The 17,439-nt window shown below is 30.2% G+C and overlaps 1 protein-coding gene across 1 annotated transcript; it reads left to right on the top strand.

Annotated features, from left to right (window-relative positions):
• Positions 1 to 3,260: 3,260 nt before the first annotated feature.
• On the top strand, positions 3,261 to 5,702 carry LOC110823005 (bidirectional sugar transporter SWEET12-like). The gene is made up of 6 exons (XM_022053262.2): positions 3,261 to 3,465; positions 3,579 to 3,615; positions 3,745 to 3,955; positions 4,070 to 4,231; positions 4,523 to 4,642; positions 5,136 to 5,702. The coding sequence occupies exons 1-6, from the start codon at positions 3,414 to 3,416 to the stop codon at positions 5,430 to 5,432; spliced, it is 879 nt and encodes a 292-aa protein (XP_021908954.1). The 5' UTR covers positions 3,261 to 3,413; the 3' UTR covers positions 5,433 to 5,702.
• The last annotated feature ends 11,737 nt before the right edge of the window (positions 5,703 to 17,439 follow it).

Raw genomic sequence — 17,439 nt, 5'->3', positions numbered from 1 at the left:
ACTAGAGTACAACCTTATAGAAATGTTTTATCAACAAATGTAGTAAAGGGGAGAATCCTTGCAGATATTTGCTTTGTCTATTCATTATGTATCGTCTTTTTGGTTTTTTTCTTTGTATACAAGCAAGTTTCATTTGCTATAGTTCTATGTTTTTATTTATTTTATATTTATAATATCGTGATGTGATTACTCTTAATATATAATAATACTATTATGTAAGAAATTGTGTCACATCCTCATAAAAATGTTTCATCAACAAATGGATCAAAGGGGAGAATCCTTGCATACAATTGCTTTGTCAATGCATTATGTATAGTCTTTTTTTTTTTTTTTTTTGTATACAACCTAGTTTCGTTTGCTCTAGTTTTTTTTTTTCATTTATTTCAGATTTGTAATATCCTAACTGTAATTTCATTTATTTCAGCTTCATTTACTTTAAATAATAAAGTTTATATTATTTTTTTTAAAAAAAAATTATGTATAAAAATGCAAGCATGTCTTTCAAGTATACTCTTTTTTTTTTTTTTTTTTAAAAGATAAAATTTAATTAGATTAAAGGTAACATATAAAAGTGGATCATAAATTACAATAAATAAAACTAAAATCCGAACCAAAAAATGAATCTATAGTTACATAGACTGCATGTATATATAATCAAGTAGTTGTTTTACATAGACAAGTCGTCTATGAAATATTGGCGACTTTGAATTATTGGCATCCTTTTGATTGAAGAAGCTCTCCGCCACGATTATTTCCATGTGGCTAATTTTTAGGTGTTTCCTTATAAAGGCGAAGTTGCGTACCAAACTTCCAAAATTAATTAAGAAAGACAGACCATAATCACTTTTATAATATATATTTAATGATTGAATCTTGACCATAAAAGCAAAAAAGTTTATCATCAACGCAATTTTGACCATTGAACCTGAACGCGTACGGTGAGGAATCAAATTTTGCGTCAAATAAAAATTTCAAACTACGTAGCTAATTGGTAATTAATAACCCACCACCAAGTGATAACAACCCCATATATATAAATATAATATATATTATAATAATGTTGTGATATTTTTTTCATTATCTTTTCTTCTTCTATTATGCATTCTAGCTAGCGAGCATCAAGAGAAGGTTTCATTAATATGCAAAAGAATCCATGCAATTTCAATGGAGTATAATTGTACAGAGTTTCAAAGCCTAGCTAGCAATTAAATTAACAGACTTTTACAGTCTATTTCTGGGCTTTGTTTATATATATAAAACTTCCACTAAAAGATTGAGACATCAACCCGTAAAGGGTTAACACATGGAAAAAAAAGTAATCTGTATAAAGATATACATATATATATATATACATGTAGATTTCTTGTAGTTAGTGAAGCGGCCTCCTTTAGATTGTCACTATTGAATTGATATATATATATTAATTAAAAAGAGTACTTCTTTGTAACAAAGCTGAATGATGATAGGGTAGAAACTGAAGAAAATTACGTTATCATCAAATATTTTTCATGCAAACTTTCAGCTTTTCTTCTTCCCATCCTCCTCCTCTCTCTCCACTTATGACATTAATAGTGCTTTTCATTCTCAAATACATTATACCTTCAGATGAAAGTAACTAAACCTCGTATGAATCGCATATATATATGCGTCACACGTGCATAGGGCAAAGTCTTAAATTAGTCAGAATTAGAAAACAAATATCTAAAATTTTTCTTTTTAAATTAGTGATTGTGATCATAACCATCATATATATATATATACATATTTATATATAGCTAGGTTTAGTCTTTAATATAATTCGTACGGGGTGGTGATAATTAATTATAATTAATTAATGCTTTCTTTTCCTGGTGCTCCTGTATATTCTAAGTCTCCGCCTACCAGTTCAAAACCATTTCTTTACTACTTAAAATGATCAAAAGCAATCTACAAAGCATCATCTTATATTTGTAATGCATATTTATATTTCTATATATATCTCTACAGATATATAAAAAAAAAAGAGTTGAGATAGGAGAAGAATTGATATTAATGGAAGATTATGTAAGAAGGGTAGATACATATTACTGTCACCGCATCAAAAACTGACACTTGTAATCAAGAAACTGCCCTTTGAATTCCCAATTCACGCGTGACTGTCTAAAGCTATATATGAGATAGACCGCAATAACAATATAACATTAATTTGCATGCTTTATATGTTCCTCAACGAAACTAAAACCCCCAAGAAAAAAGAGAAGAGAATAACGGACGGTCTTCATATTAATTTACAAACTCTCCTTTTCTACTTTAAAACTTTGTATAAACTATTATGAATAATCTTGAGCATATGCATGATCATTCACCTTTTTAACCAAATAAGCTTTTAGGTTAAGAAATGCAAATAGACTACAAACGTATAAATCCAATAATTATCTGTAAATTAAGCTTTTAATATGATAGAAATCCACTATGTATCTATTATTTAGCAACTATAAAACCGTATATATATATATATATACACACATAAATAACTATTAAAAGAAAAAAAACCGAGCAATCATGTAAGTGACAAATTAAGTTGAACATTATGATTCATGATGTTCATATATTAATTTAGAACCATATTTTTTTCAGTAGACTCGTGTCAAATTAATTAGTTATCATAAACTAAGACATATTTTATGGAGAAAAAGAAAGAAATCCAATAATCATGGCTAGTTTTTTTTTTTTTTTCGTTTAAAAGTTATTGCTATATGAAGTCAAACTATGTTTAAATTGTTTAAAATTTATGATTAGCAGCTGACCATTAGTAAAACATACGTATAATATTCTTTAAAGTGAATATAATTAATTTGTAAGAAAGAAAAGAAATTATAAGAGAACAAGTCACCGAAAACTTGCTAACCGTATCTTATATTATTATTGGCTTTACAACCTGTCACAAGTTCTACGAGATACACAAGTAAATAGATTAGGGTTAGGGTTGTGACGGGTGTGTATATGTGATGCGGTAATGACAAAAATGGAGGGGGAAGAAACGGCCGAAAGAGAAAACATAAAAGGTAGTGGTCACGTGAAAAGAGGAGCGTTTTAGTGAAGCAATGTTCTGCTATGTAACGTAAGCTTGGGGCAAAAAAGTAATTTCACTTAAACCAAAAACAGTGTTGCGTTGGCACGTTTGGTGCATGATTTTTTTTGTACTACTACACCTTCCACCACCACCAGTATCCGTAAGTAAATATTAATTATTCAAAGCTCATGCAACCGCACAAAAAACCCTCTATATAAATCACAACCCATCAGTGCAGACATATAGAGCATGGCTAATTGGGTGTAAGAAGCGAGCAAGCCAGGGTTTCCCACTGTTTCTGTTTGAAACCATCTGTGTGTTTCTCTTTCTGTAAACTCATCTTCACTCGCAAAACAACGAGATGGCTCTTATCTCTACTGAGAATACATGGGCATTTGTCTTTGGTCTTCTAGGTACAGACTTTTCATCTTCCATCTCTTTCTATGTATATATATTTCAATAGCTATCAGGGTAGGTTGAGCCAGTAATATGTAATATATTGTGTGGTTTCTTATGAATGTTGCAGGTAATATCATCTCCTTTGTGTGCTTCCTGGCTCCAATGTAAGTGTAACGAACTGCTAATTTAGTATAATATGTAGCTATATATATATATATATATATATATATGTTTTTTTAGCGACAAGTGTGTTGTAAGTAATGAAAATATTTGTGTGGGTGGTGGGAATGCAGACCAACGTTTATTAGGGTTTTTAAGAAGAAATCGACAGAAGGGTTTCAATCAGTGCCTTATGTGGTGGCCCTATTTAGCGCTATGTGTTGGCTTTTCTACGGATTACAGAAGTCTGGTCTATTCCTTCTCATCACCATTAACTCTCTGGGTTGTGTCATTGAGACCATTTACATCGCTATCTTTGTTGCTTTTGCACCAAAGCAAGCAAGGGTATGTATATATCCATCTGATCTTCATTATAGTAACTCATGGTTCAGTATTAAATGATATTGTTTGTGTTAAAACTAAGATTTAATTTTGTCATTTGGGAAATGCTGCACGCAGTTGATGACTTTGAGGCTACTTCTGCTGTTGAATTTGGGGGGATTTTGTGGGATTATTCTCTTGACCCATTTCTTCGTTAAAGAATCCATCAGAGCTCAAGTTCTAGGATGGATTTGTACGGCATTTGCAACGAGTGTTTTTGCAGCACCTTTAAGCATCATGGTCAGCTCATCTTCCATATCACTCATTATTCACCATTCGTTATTCCTTTTTTCTCTCTCTATATTTCTTTCTTTTTTTCCGCCTAATCTTTGTCTCCTTTTCATTATGGATTTACTTTAATTGTGGGTCGAGTTTTACCCATTTCACACACAATAATGACAATTTCTCTCTCTTCTCTCTTCTCTCTCTCTCTCTCTCTGCAATATATATATATATATATGAATATCAATTAACATGTGTATATAATTAATATTTTTTATATATCTAAAGATAATTATATTGCTTTTACAGAGAGTGGTGATACGCACAAAAAGCGTGGAGTTCATGCCCTTTACTTTATCATTTTTCCTCACCATAAGCGCTGTCATGTGGCTTCTTTATGGTCTATCATTGAAGGACTACTGTATTGCCGTAAGTGCTTCTTAATTTCTCATTTATATTATATAATATATTATATCGTATATAAAGATACATATAACTCCCTTCCTAATCTATCTCAGTTTGATTGATATGAAAATATATTAGTAATACGCCTACATCCACATATTCATGTTTGGATAAAAAGCTCGTTCCGTAAGCATATCGAACTTTTTCTTTTATTCCATTCCTTTAATTTACATCACTTGAATGATTTGAGGATGAACAGTGAGTACAATTAAAGCTTCACCCCGGTTTGTCCCATAATTTGGGGCCCATTACCATTAAATTAAATCTCACCAACCCTTTATTCTAACTTTTTAGAAAAAAAAAAAGTAGAATTTCTGTGTAAATCATTTTAGCACGTGCAAAATTATATTTTCTAATCTTATTTAATTAAAGTTAGACTTTACAACATTAATCATATAACAAAGACTAAATAATATGATTGATTTTTAAAAATTATAACGTATATCTTTTATGACAGGTACCAAATGTACTTGGTTTAACCTTTGGAGTGATCCAAATGGTACTCTATGCAATGTATAGAAATCACAAGACCGTAGTGAAGGAAGTTGATGAGATTAAGGTGGTGGAGCACAGTATTGATATTATGAAACTAGACACCACCGTTCTTGTTGAGACACAACCATCAGTCTCCTCCAACCCAAATAATGATTCTGATCGTCATAGAGAGATCAAAGATCATATGATTGAACAAACTTGCCGTCCTTACGAGAAGGGCTTGGAATCCACCAATCCAGTCATGATCGTTGCAACTTAAATTACTCTTATATCATATACATAATGGATTTGGACATAAAGGCTTAATCACGTGATTCCTCCGTGTCTTGCACTTTACAGATTAATATATATAATATTTTTGTTATCTTTGATCTTTCTATCTAACTAGTTACTGTTTTGTAAAATACATGTATCTATTTTGATGCTGTATTTTTTTTCTTTTATATTTTCTTTGTTTTCTTATGTAAACTAGTTTTCGCTGGGGTAAATAAACTGAATATTTATACATATATTTATAATTTCATGTTTAGTCTTTACTTGTAGTTACTGTATCTTTTATGTCTTTAGTTACTAAGTTAATTATATCTATTTATTCTTATTTACATTCATATTTTTATAAAATACACATGCGTCTATTAATTTTTTTAAGATATAAATAATAATTAAGTTTAAAAGACCATTTTTCCTATAATAAACATCTCAAGAGATAATCGCATAGATAATTTACTTACAAGATAAAATATATTTTAAAATTTTGGATAATAAATATTAGACTAATTTGATCTCTAACTACATGAGTATTGATTGATTAGAGGGCATAACTTTTTAAGTATGACTAATATACTCATTTTTTTATTATCTTAAATTTTTGACATAATTGATCAAAGCCAAATCCTTAGGGTTGAAATTTTTTTCATGCCAACAAATTTGTTTGTGCATTTATTATATATAATGAATAAATAAATTAGATATTTTTCTATATATTAATTTAAACTTGTTGTAATTAAAAATGATTAAAATAAAATGAGTGGTTTTAGCTTTTAAATTAACTATCTCAATACGCACATTAATTTCGTATCTTTGAACTTCAGAGAGCTTAATTAACATGACCTTTCTCTTTTTAAAAATTAATTGCCTATATACATATAATTATTAATTCTTTATTCTCATTCTTCTTTTCATCTTATGCTTAAACCCCGTTTAAGGCAGTTTTTAGCTTTGCTTTTTTACATTTGGAAATAACTTCTACAATCAAACTAGTAAAAGAAAAAATGTTTTTTTTTTTAAAACCAAAAATTAAAGTGAAAATATGCTTTTAATGTGTTTAAATATAAAAATTTAAAATTTAAAAATTATTTTCACCTTTTTTTTTGTTTTTTTTTTCTAATAATAATATTTTTTATAATTATTTTTATTAAATATTATTAATTTAAAATTATTATTTGAATAGTAATTTTAAATCTCAAAATACAAGCAACACTCAATCTATATATTTAACAGAAGTGAACATGATTTAAAATTTAATATAAGAGATAACTTTCTCACATATATAATATATGTAACATGTTTTAATATTTTAATTTAATTAACTGGCAGATAATTAAGGAGAGATGGTGTGTATATATATATATATAGTTAGTTTAATAGCCTGTCCACGGCATAAATATTCTCTTGGCTGCCTCTTTCTGTCTTGGTGTGTCATATGTCAAAGGAGAAAGACAGAGAGACATTCCGCCACTTATTATCTCTCTACCTTCCTACACTCAATTACAAAATATTGTACAGGGTATTAATCATTTGTTATTTCTTTTTTTTTTTAAAAAAATATTGGTTTAAATTCTTTAATCATTGTGGGTATGAATTCACAAAATATGCATGCATTAATTTCAAATTTATTTATTTATTTTTTAATGCAAAATAAGTTTATTATATAAAATGAGTTCAATAAAAATATTATCTATTTAAGAGTGACTTGTATATATATATATATATATATATACCTGAAGAAAATTTTATTTCACTACACATTATGTATTATCATTATATTATCATGTTTAACAAGTCAATTAAATCTTTAATCATGGAATTGTTTTGTTAATCAACCAGACGGGCACTTAGTTAAGGAAACCGATTCTAAAACGACAATCAACACCATCTTACATCCATGCCGCCAACTTACCATCACTTTCCAAGCCCAACTTTGCCAAACAATTGACAAAATTATTCCTTTATGTTGTTAGCATGATGCACAACAATGGAGCTAATTATTGACTCTGAGTCTTGTCATATATTCTTATAATGAAATCTTTACAAACATTGATTTATCTGTAATTTTTTCTTTTGAGCTAGTGATTATTTTACAATTATGTGAAAATACAATTAAATTTTAACTTAAATAAAAAATTGGATAAACAACTCGAAAAATGTTTTCGTTAGAAAAATTGTAAATATCAAAACTACCCAATAATTAACTAATAAAATTAATAGTTTTTGTTATCTCTATACATAATGTTGTCATTGGTGTTTCTTGGATTATATACAAATTAGGTTGTGTTTGTAGATATATATCTTTAATGAAAATTAGTGACAATAGATTTTTAATTTTATTCTTTAAATTATTCTATTTTCATGATACTTTATCTTTAACTACCTATTTAGCAATCGACATCACATTATTTTTGAAGAAAAATATTTGCATAGAAACTTCTTTAATTGCTAATCAGCTCAACAAGATTAAGATTGGATATGCTAATGCTTTTTATTTAAACATCTCATGGAACCATTTTAATCTCTTAACATGCTGAAATCCGTGCAAGGCAAGACTTACCAGTAATTGATCCATCAATGCTAACTTTTCAAGTACAAGTGATGGGACATTAACGTAGATACTGGTCATGCAAATTCTAACTCTAGGGAGTGAGACATCAGTAATAGAATAGTAAATATAGTATTTAGTGGAAACAAAGATAACGCATGACAAATTACTTTTACCCATGTAGTCAACCTTACTTTAAGTAAATGAATGTATTATTCCACTAACAACATTAAATTTTTTAAATATTTTATTATTATATATCAACTATAAGGATCACACAATGATAAAGAATAAATGATCACACCTCTCTTAGAAAAACCCACATGGAACTCTTTCCAAGCTACAAATAAACATTTAATTGAATTGAGAGAAATCCACAACAATGCCCACAATAAGATACAAACAACCAAACTCTGTAAGACTAAACACACTCTAGAACAAATTTAATGATATAGTAACTCCAAGAATAGACTATAAAAACAAGTAAAAAGTAAGACAATATAACATATATCATTATTATAAAGCTAATTTTTTCTGGTAAGTGAGGTTGAAACCAACATGGGATAGGGAGCATCCCTACTAGCATATTATATGTACCAAGGGGTGAGGCAACCTTGTGTATTTGTATATTTGCTTTAGGGATTGGGTTACCATTTTTAATGGATTCCTATATGCTTATATATAAGGGTATTCATTTTCTAATTCGAACCAAAAAAAGGACATAAATTAATCTGAAATGGATAGATCTAAAGACAGTTTGGTCCAATTATCGATTTAAAGGGGTCAAGATTGAAATAACTGGTCAATTCTAGTTTGATCCTAGGCTGATCTTTGTCTGGACCAGTTAACAAAACAAAATATATATGCACACTATGAAGTGAATAATACAATATATATACTAAATTTGGAGCAAATGAGTTACATGTTGCATTGAAGATGAATAAACTAAATCTGGAGTTGTTTCATGTTCTTATTCATTCAGTGTTCTAGTTTCACATTCTAGGGAGGTTGTTTGCATGTATTTGGAATAAGAAAGAGGATGGTTCTTCCAATATAGAAGTAAAATTAATTGGGATTGCTATCCGCTTTCACATTTGCAGTTATTGTCCATGCTTATGAGACAGTTTTGATAATGTCATATGATGTATGCTTTCTTAGAAAGAATAGGAACCAAAAAACATGAGGCTATTTTGTGCTTGTTAATAGGTAAAAAAATTTAGAATTTGAAAAATAAATTATATTCACTATATAATTTTTTATATGTAGTGTATTTCTTTTTTTCGAAATCTTTCTTGAATTAATATTGTTTTATGATTAGCTTTACTTTAAGTACTTGGTTCTTCATACTTATATATTCTAATTTTAGTTTTGTTAGTTTATCTCGTGTATGTTTAGCCATTTTCAAAACCCTAAACCACCTAATAGGTTCCTCACCCCTTCCTATTTGGCTTCATTTTTTGAACTTACTTTATTTTTATTAGACTAATGCATGTTTTCGGTGTCTAACCTCACCTTGAATGGATTAGCATAATCTCCTTTTTATATTTCATTGAAAATCTCATTTTGTGGAGTTTTGCTTCCATGTCATAGTTGTTGCAACATTCATGTAAGGGGACACTACTAAGTTGTTGGATAGAAATAACAATGTTGTTTAAAAAAATCCTTTTAAAATAAGATGAAGCTAAACTTTAATGGTTTTTGGGTATAAATGTGCCAATATTAAAAAGGTTTTTAAAGATTGAAATGGATATCAATTAGAAGGTCTTTATATTAAACTTTTCTCATATAACCCTTTATATGTTGAGTTGGGGCCCTAAAATATGAAATAAGAAGTAATATATTAGATTTTTATTACATTTTTTACTTAAATTTGGAAGAATTTTTGAATGAATTCTGAGTTAAAAATCAATTTATGAATTAAATTTTTTACGCAGGTTGTGTGTTGAAGAAAAGAGAAAAAGAAAGGAAGAAGAAGACCAAGTCCAGACCCGTAGCAGCAACCTAGGCCAATAACGCTCAAAACAACATTGTTTTGAGGCTGGGAACCAGACACCCAAAATGACGTCGTTTTAGAAAGATGAAATTTTTTTTTTACAGAAACGAAAAGAATAGGTCGGAAAGGGAAAGCTAGAGGCATGCAAAAGGAACAGACATAACTTTTGCCGACTACAAAAAGGAAGAAGAGTAACGACAGAAAGGGGGGAGACGAAAAGACAGAGTGCGAGCTTCATCGAAGATCTGTAGGTTGTGAGAATTGATTAGCTCATAACTTTATTTGTGATTGATGATTTTAAATTAACAAAAGTGAAATTTTATCAATTAAACGTATATTGTTAAACATTAATAATGTAAAGGCCCAATATTCAATGGAAAGAAAATTATTGAATTAATAAAATAATAGCGAGAATAGTTATTGGTTGAGAGTTTATATTCCTACACAGTAAATTAGGATGCCCAATAGGACTACGGTAGGATTGCCCTATGCATCAGGTCCGTACACCTTTTATATTTATAGCACAATAGAGTGATAATTATACAGACAATATGAATTAATAGATTAACAACTAAGGGAGACATGATCAAGGCATTCATTGCAAACCAATTGACAATTAGGGACAAAACGGGTAGATGGACTAATAAACGCGAAAGTAATTAAAATTAATCAATTAAAGTATACAATTGTAAACAGTAAGAAATTCGGGCAACATAGGAATAAATAAACAACAAAAAATAAGGTAGGATAATTATACACTTACCGGTTCCGGATCTACTGGTGACTTTTAATTAATTTAGGAATCTTTAATTTTTTTTACAAAGACACCATTATTAATTATTAAACTTTAATTTACCATAACAGGAAAAAAGGGTGAGGGATTCTTACTTCGGGTTGGTGTTCGAAATACTATCCTTTTCACTACACTTTTTGGCGGTTCTCGGATTTTCTCGATTTTTTCTGTAGAAATCAAAAACACGTGTTATGTTTTTCCAAAATACCCAAAAAAGCTAAAATGAACATTTTTAAAATTTTTCGGCAGTTTTAGGGTTCTGGACGGCAGCACCACCATGCTCCGGTGCTGGCTCTGCTGGCCACAGTAGTGTCTCCTCTCGACCTGACAATTTTCAGCCAGTTTTGGCCAGTGTTGCATGAAAACCTACAAAAAAGGGGTTAGGCAGCCTCTATCAACCGGAAAAGAAAAAAATCAAGGCCTTACCGGTAGAGAGATTTTTCGGTGCAGCTGCTCTATTGTTCCTCTCTCACGGTCGGGGCTTTTCTTCAACTAACCTACACAAGAAAGAGATGAAGAACACAAGGGTTAAAGAATCGAAGGAAACAGGAAACGAAAAATGGCTCATTGGAAGGGTTTTGGGTCTCGACCATGGCGATTCGACTAAGCTTCGCTCATGTTTTTTTATTTACCCTCTAGCCTTTTGGCTCCGATATGGGTATGGGTAGGTTTAGAATCAAATTTCGAACAAGAAGGGAGAAAAATACCTTCCCAGCATCGACAGTGGCTCTGGTGCGGCGACGACGGCGGCCATTTTCTTTCTGACCGCCCTTCTTCTTCTTCTCCGACGAGGACTGGTATAGCTAGGGTTAAAGTTTCCTGGAATAGGAAGTATAATTGGGTCGTCCGTGCAGGGACACGTGGCCTTCTCCCATCCATTGGATTTCTTTTATCTAGAAAATAAATCTGGGCCCCATAATCGAATTGAATCTGACTGTTTGATCATACCTGAAGTGGGAACAGATCTGGATCGTTCGTGCGTGTGGGAAGAGATCTAGACCGTTGGATCTGCTGGCACGCGGATCGCCCACGTGGATGCATGCCCATGTGTTTGCTACGCAGCGCACGGCGACTGGTCGAGCTGCTAACATGGCGGTCCATGCGGCCAAAGTTTTATTATTCTTATTTTTGCCCCAATTTTTCAGATTATTTTTCAAATAGGTCCTCTTTTATTTCTAATTTAGCCCTAATTTTCGAAAATATTTTCAAATGCATCTAAAACATAATTTTCTTCAAAAATCCACAAAAAATTAAAATTAAATTTTTTTTTATTATTATCATTAAATTAGCTCGGGCCTACTTTTCGGCTCCAGGTGTTACAAATAAGAATTAAATAGGAATTATATAGTTGAATTAACGTAGATCAATCAAATTATCACACATTTAATTGAATCAAAATAATAATTATTGTAAAAGATTAACAGTTATTAGTTGATAGGCCTAGAGAATACTGGAAAGGAAACCGAAAGTACATTAGGATAGTTCAACCATTACAAACGAGATTAAATCAATTGCAAAATGAAAATTTGAATATACCTGAGAATTAGGTGAAATCAATTACTTTGGTGCTTTCCGTTGATAAGTTTTCTTCAATTTAATTATTTTGCTTTGATTAAATTATTTTAAAATTGTTTTATGCATAAATTTAACTTTGATTTTGATGGGTGTCGAATCCACAAAAAATAAAATACTAATTATCCAATAAAATAAATATGTAGCAGTGGTAAGTAAGGTTGAATCCATACGGAATTAGAAACTAAATATCTCATTTAACCGATGAATGTAAAGTAATCATGAGAATTTTTATAGGATTAAATCTTAATCGTAAAATGTAAAATATAAAATAAGAATGGAACAGAGCAATAAATAAAACTTGTGTCTGAAAGTTATAAAGTAAATCAATTATAAGAAAGATTTCTAGTTAACAAAATAGCTAAGCTCTAGTTATGTAGTTGATCATAGATGAAAAGATTAATTTTATTTAAAAATACGAAAAATCAGTTATAATTGTCAAAAATATTATGTCAACCAATCATTCCTTATTCCTAAACTAACTAAAAAATGTTCGTTAGCTGTTTCTTCGATGAACAAATAGTTTTGGTAACATCCACATGATTGAACTTGTCAACGCCATCGAGAACTAGAAGAACCTGGTTCAAGTTGCTGAATTCATTCGCATGAACTGGTCAACTAGATTACTTACATTCTCAGTGCTACACTTATCGCCACTAAATGCCAGAACCGCTCAAAGAATTACAGATATAACTAGTTCAGCTAGTTGCTTACTGTTTTGTATCGTATTAAACAAACCCTGTTCAAACTGATTCAGAGACAATAAATATGTATATGTGTAGAAAGTAAATAAATACCAGAATTAAAATAAAATTTTAAACTAACTCAATTTGATCTCACAACGCATCATAGAAGTTTGCTAAATCTGTCAACTAAGAAAAGAAAGCATATCAACCACTCATTGTGAACTTTCAATGTAAAATTAGTTTCTTGAAAATAAAAAGGAGAAAGGAGATGAAGGGAGGATTTGGCAGCTGTGGATGGTGTTGTGAGTGGCACTGAAAGGAAGAGAAATGATATTTTTTACTTAACAACCCCAATTTTTATAACCCAAAGAGGCTAGGGTTTCTCTTTTTCTTTGATTAAGATATTTTCCAATGATTTCGGCTCATCCTTAGCTTTCCAAAGTAATCTTTTCCTAATTTTTTTTTTCTCAAATTTCCGTTGTAATATGATCTTTTTTGGATTTAAAAAGTGCACTTTTTCTTCAAGTTGCCTGATGTGCTCGACACAAGCCTTGGGTAAGACTTATTTTGGTTTTGCGCAGGGCTTGTGAACTTATATGCTACCTTAGCCTCAGCCGAAGCTTGTTTGTCTAGGAATAGAACATGTTATTGTTTGCTAGATCTGAGCTTTGCCCGAGGCTTGTTCCTAGTCTGACGACTTATCTCACGAACTTTTTTTCTTTTCATGGTTTTTTTTCTTATCTTGTCCTTATCTCCTGTCCTGCAAAAAAAATATAGAAAATAGTTTGGATTAAATAACATTCTATCAAGTTTGATAACTTAAAAGTGGACAATAAAGATGTTGTTTTTATGGACTATCAGATTTTTAGATAATAGTAGAATTTCTATAATTTTGGTACTTAGTACGTAATGTCAGCGGGATGATATTCTATTCATCACTTTGTTATTTAAATGATTTCTTGCACTTGCAAATTCGCTTATCAAGAAAAGTGGAGAAGAGATATGAACAAAATATTATAAATTGTAATGGACTCTTTAAATGTTATATATCTTGTACTTGATGTAAACTTAATAAGAAAGGATATATTTATAGAATGCTAAGTTGAATATCTCTCACGAGAAGACTATTTTATCTATTCAAAGAATTTTAAATAAAGCGGGGTTGATGAAAGTGAATAGTTATGATACCCGTGATATCTAAAGTAGTTACAAGCTCTTATCTAGCAAACATGAATTTTCAACGTTGATATATTAACATTGCATTTATTTTGTATTCGACCCCATTGAATAAAAAAGGTATGACAAATATTAAATAAAATTAACATAAATATTTAAAAAATGAACGTTAAGTAGATTTTAAAAAAATTATAAAATCAAAGCATTTCAAATGAAGCGTGTTATAAGTTAACAAAAGTGAATATTGATGTTGATCATGATATTTAAGGTAGTTATAGGCTCTTATCTAGCAAGTATGAATTTTAAATGTTGACACATTAATGTTGTGATTATTTTATGATGAACCCCAATGAAAAAAAAAAAAAGACTCGAAAAATATTAAATGAAGCATAAATATTTAAAAAATAAATATTATGAAGATTTTTTGAAAAAAAAAGAAACCAAAATGATAGTTTATTGAATAAAAATAGCAAATAAATAACCAAAATAATATCATTCAGTAAAAACCTATCATTAACATGTTTATATCTTCACATGCAATCACAAATTAAAAATAAAGATCAAGCCAATCAAGATATCACAATATTTTTATGACCAATAAATATAGACATCATAGACCAAGATATATCACTAACTAACAACTCCATGAGAAGTCTTCCACATTTTGAAATTACGAACACTATTGTATAAAAACTAATAGCTAAGACTCCCCATTGTATGTCCAAAGCTTATTGATTGAGACAACATAACCACAAACTTTTACAACTGTGTTCATCATATGATGTCCATTGTCTACAAGGGGTTATTAGTCAATTGATTGGATATTATACCTTTCAAAATGTGCCCTATTAAGTAGAGAATATCAATCTAATTAGATTGACGTAGATAAAAAAAAGGGTTCTATGCATCGGTTTGATAATAGAAGAAGTGGATGCTTAATCTTGATGTTATGTATTTGATTTTTATCTAGCTAGGTGGATGAGGTCTCAAAACATGACATTTTGAAGGATTACTTATGAATTGATTTTTGAGAGATGAAGTAGGAGCTTGTTATTATCATTTCATTTGTTAAATTTATAAAATATGTTATTATTATATAAAATTTAAAATGTCCACAATATCCCTAGTAAAAAGATACGACTCTTTGTGAGTCTAAAAGGGAGAAACCCTTATTGTAAAAAGATGATTCTTAGTGAGTATATAAGGGAAAAAAATTGTTTATGTTTAATTAAGGAAGAAGATAACATTCAGAAAAAAAAAACATATTACTGTTCTCTCTCTCACATTGAGTTAAACTATAAACAAACTTGGATTTTTGTGGTGTGAAGATTACTCAGAACTCTAACACCAGGAGAGAACAAAAGGTATCAACAATTAAGGAATGTAGGCAAGAAAACAAATATCTTATCATATTGTTTCCGCATTAAGGTTAGTCCTAATTTTTTAAGAGTTGTATTAGAGTCTTGTTGATTGCATCTATCTCCACAATAATTATGCTCTAATGTGGATTAAGTTTGTTGTTTTTTTTATGATGAATCCATATAACATATATTTTTTTTCATTAAGAATCAGTAAATTCCATTTTTTTCTTCTGTGTCGAACACTAAATTAAGCATAATTAGTCAAATAAAAAAATATTAGCAGTGATCGGTACGATGAGGATTTGTCTGCATACTAGGAATGGTTCAAGAAGGATCATTCAGTGAGTTATACTATGTTGCATTGCGTGCATAAAAATTTCATTGGAGAATTTGAGAGTTGTTCCACGGCTAAGGACATGTGGGACAAGCTTTAGGTCACTTATTGCCAGACATCCGCTACAAGACTCCATGCCTTGGATTTAAAGTGGATGAAGTATGAAATGGATCCAAAGCACATTATAACTAAATACTTACATGTCATGAGTGTTATGGTTTTTGACCTTAAGGCTGGAGAGCATGACATAATAGATCAAGAGAAAGTTCTGAATATTATTTGCTTACTTTCAGATGAACCTGAACGTTGAAAAAATTTTAAACTCCTGATGATTCATAATGAACACATTAATACTTTATCTGAAATTTCTAGATACATTAAGATGGAGGTTGAGTGTCAAAAGACGTTTAATCCTTTCAATGTGGCATTTATTGCCCATAGGGTCAAACCCAAGGAAACAAGCCTAATCGTACCAAGAAATTTAAGAAAGGTCGACGCTCCTCTCAAGCCAGTGGACCTAAAAATAGTGTGGCCAAACAATATAAGAATAAGGGTCATAAAAAGAAAAATATAGTGTGTATGAAGTTTTAAAACTACGACAACAAGAGACACTTCGCTCATGATTGTTTCGAGCTGAAGAAGGTACCTTTTTCTATTTTGCCTCTTGATTTATTTGTTTGTTTTCATGTATTAATTGTTAATTATTTTTATAATTAGATTGTAGACACGGGAGCAAACAAACATGTAGTTTAAGATCGAGTTACATTCATGGACTACCATCGTGTCCTGGCGGGTTTGCAAATTGTTGTATTGGACAACGACAACAAGGAGGACATCCTTCGAATTGGTACATATTAACTCAAACTATGTGAAGGAAATATTTTACTCCTTCATGATACTCTTTATGCACCAGAGGTGCGATGTTATTTACTTTCAATTGTTTTCTTGTTGAGATTTGATTTTTTTTTTTAACTTTAAACCTGAGACTTTAGACATTTTATATCATGACGATGTATTTAGTCATGAGTCTTTAAGAAACATTTATTTGCTCTTGACTTGGATGATAATATATATAATAATTATATGTTTGCTTATGTTTCTCATTTTGATTATGATTCTGAATCTGTTAAGTGGCATGCTAGATTTAGCCATATTGGCCAAAAATGAATGAGAAGATTGGCTAAGGAAGGTCTTTTGGACCAACTTACTAAGGTTAAGTTGCCTAAATATGAGTCATGCTTAACTAGTAAAGGGAGTAAGAAGCCTTTTGGTAACACTTTAAAGACGCCAAGTTCCTTAAAGTTAATCCATTATGATATTTGCGGACTTTTAAATATCAAAGCATGTCATAGTGCCAAATATTTTCTCACTTTTATAGATGACTATTCACGATATGGATGTGTATCTAATTTCTCATAGCTATGAAGTGCTAGATATGTTCAAATGTTTTGTAGCGGAAGTGAAAAATCAAATAGATCAAAGAGTAAAGACTCTTCGAACCAATCATGGTTGTGAATATTTTTTTGATATGTTTAA

The sequence above is a fragment of the Carica papaya genome, chromosome 9 (assembly GCF_054855325.1).
Source record: "Carica papaya isolate Zhongbai chromosome 9, ASM5485532v1, whole genome shotgun sequence".
Classification (NCBI taxonomy): Eukaryota; Viridiplantae; Streptophyta; class Magnoliopsida; order Brassicales; family Caricaceae; genus Carica; species Carica papaya.
This window is presented reverse-complemented; position numbering and strand designations above follow the sequence as displayed.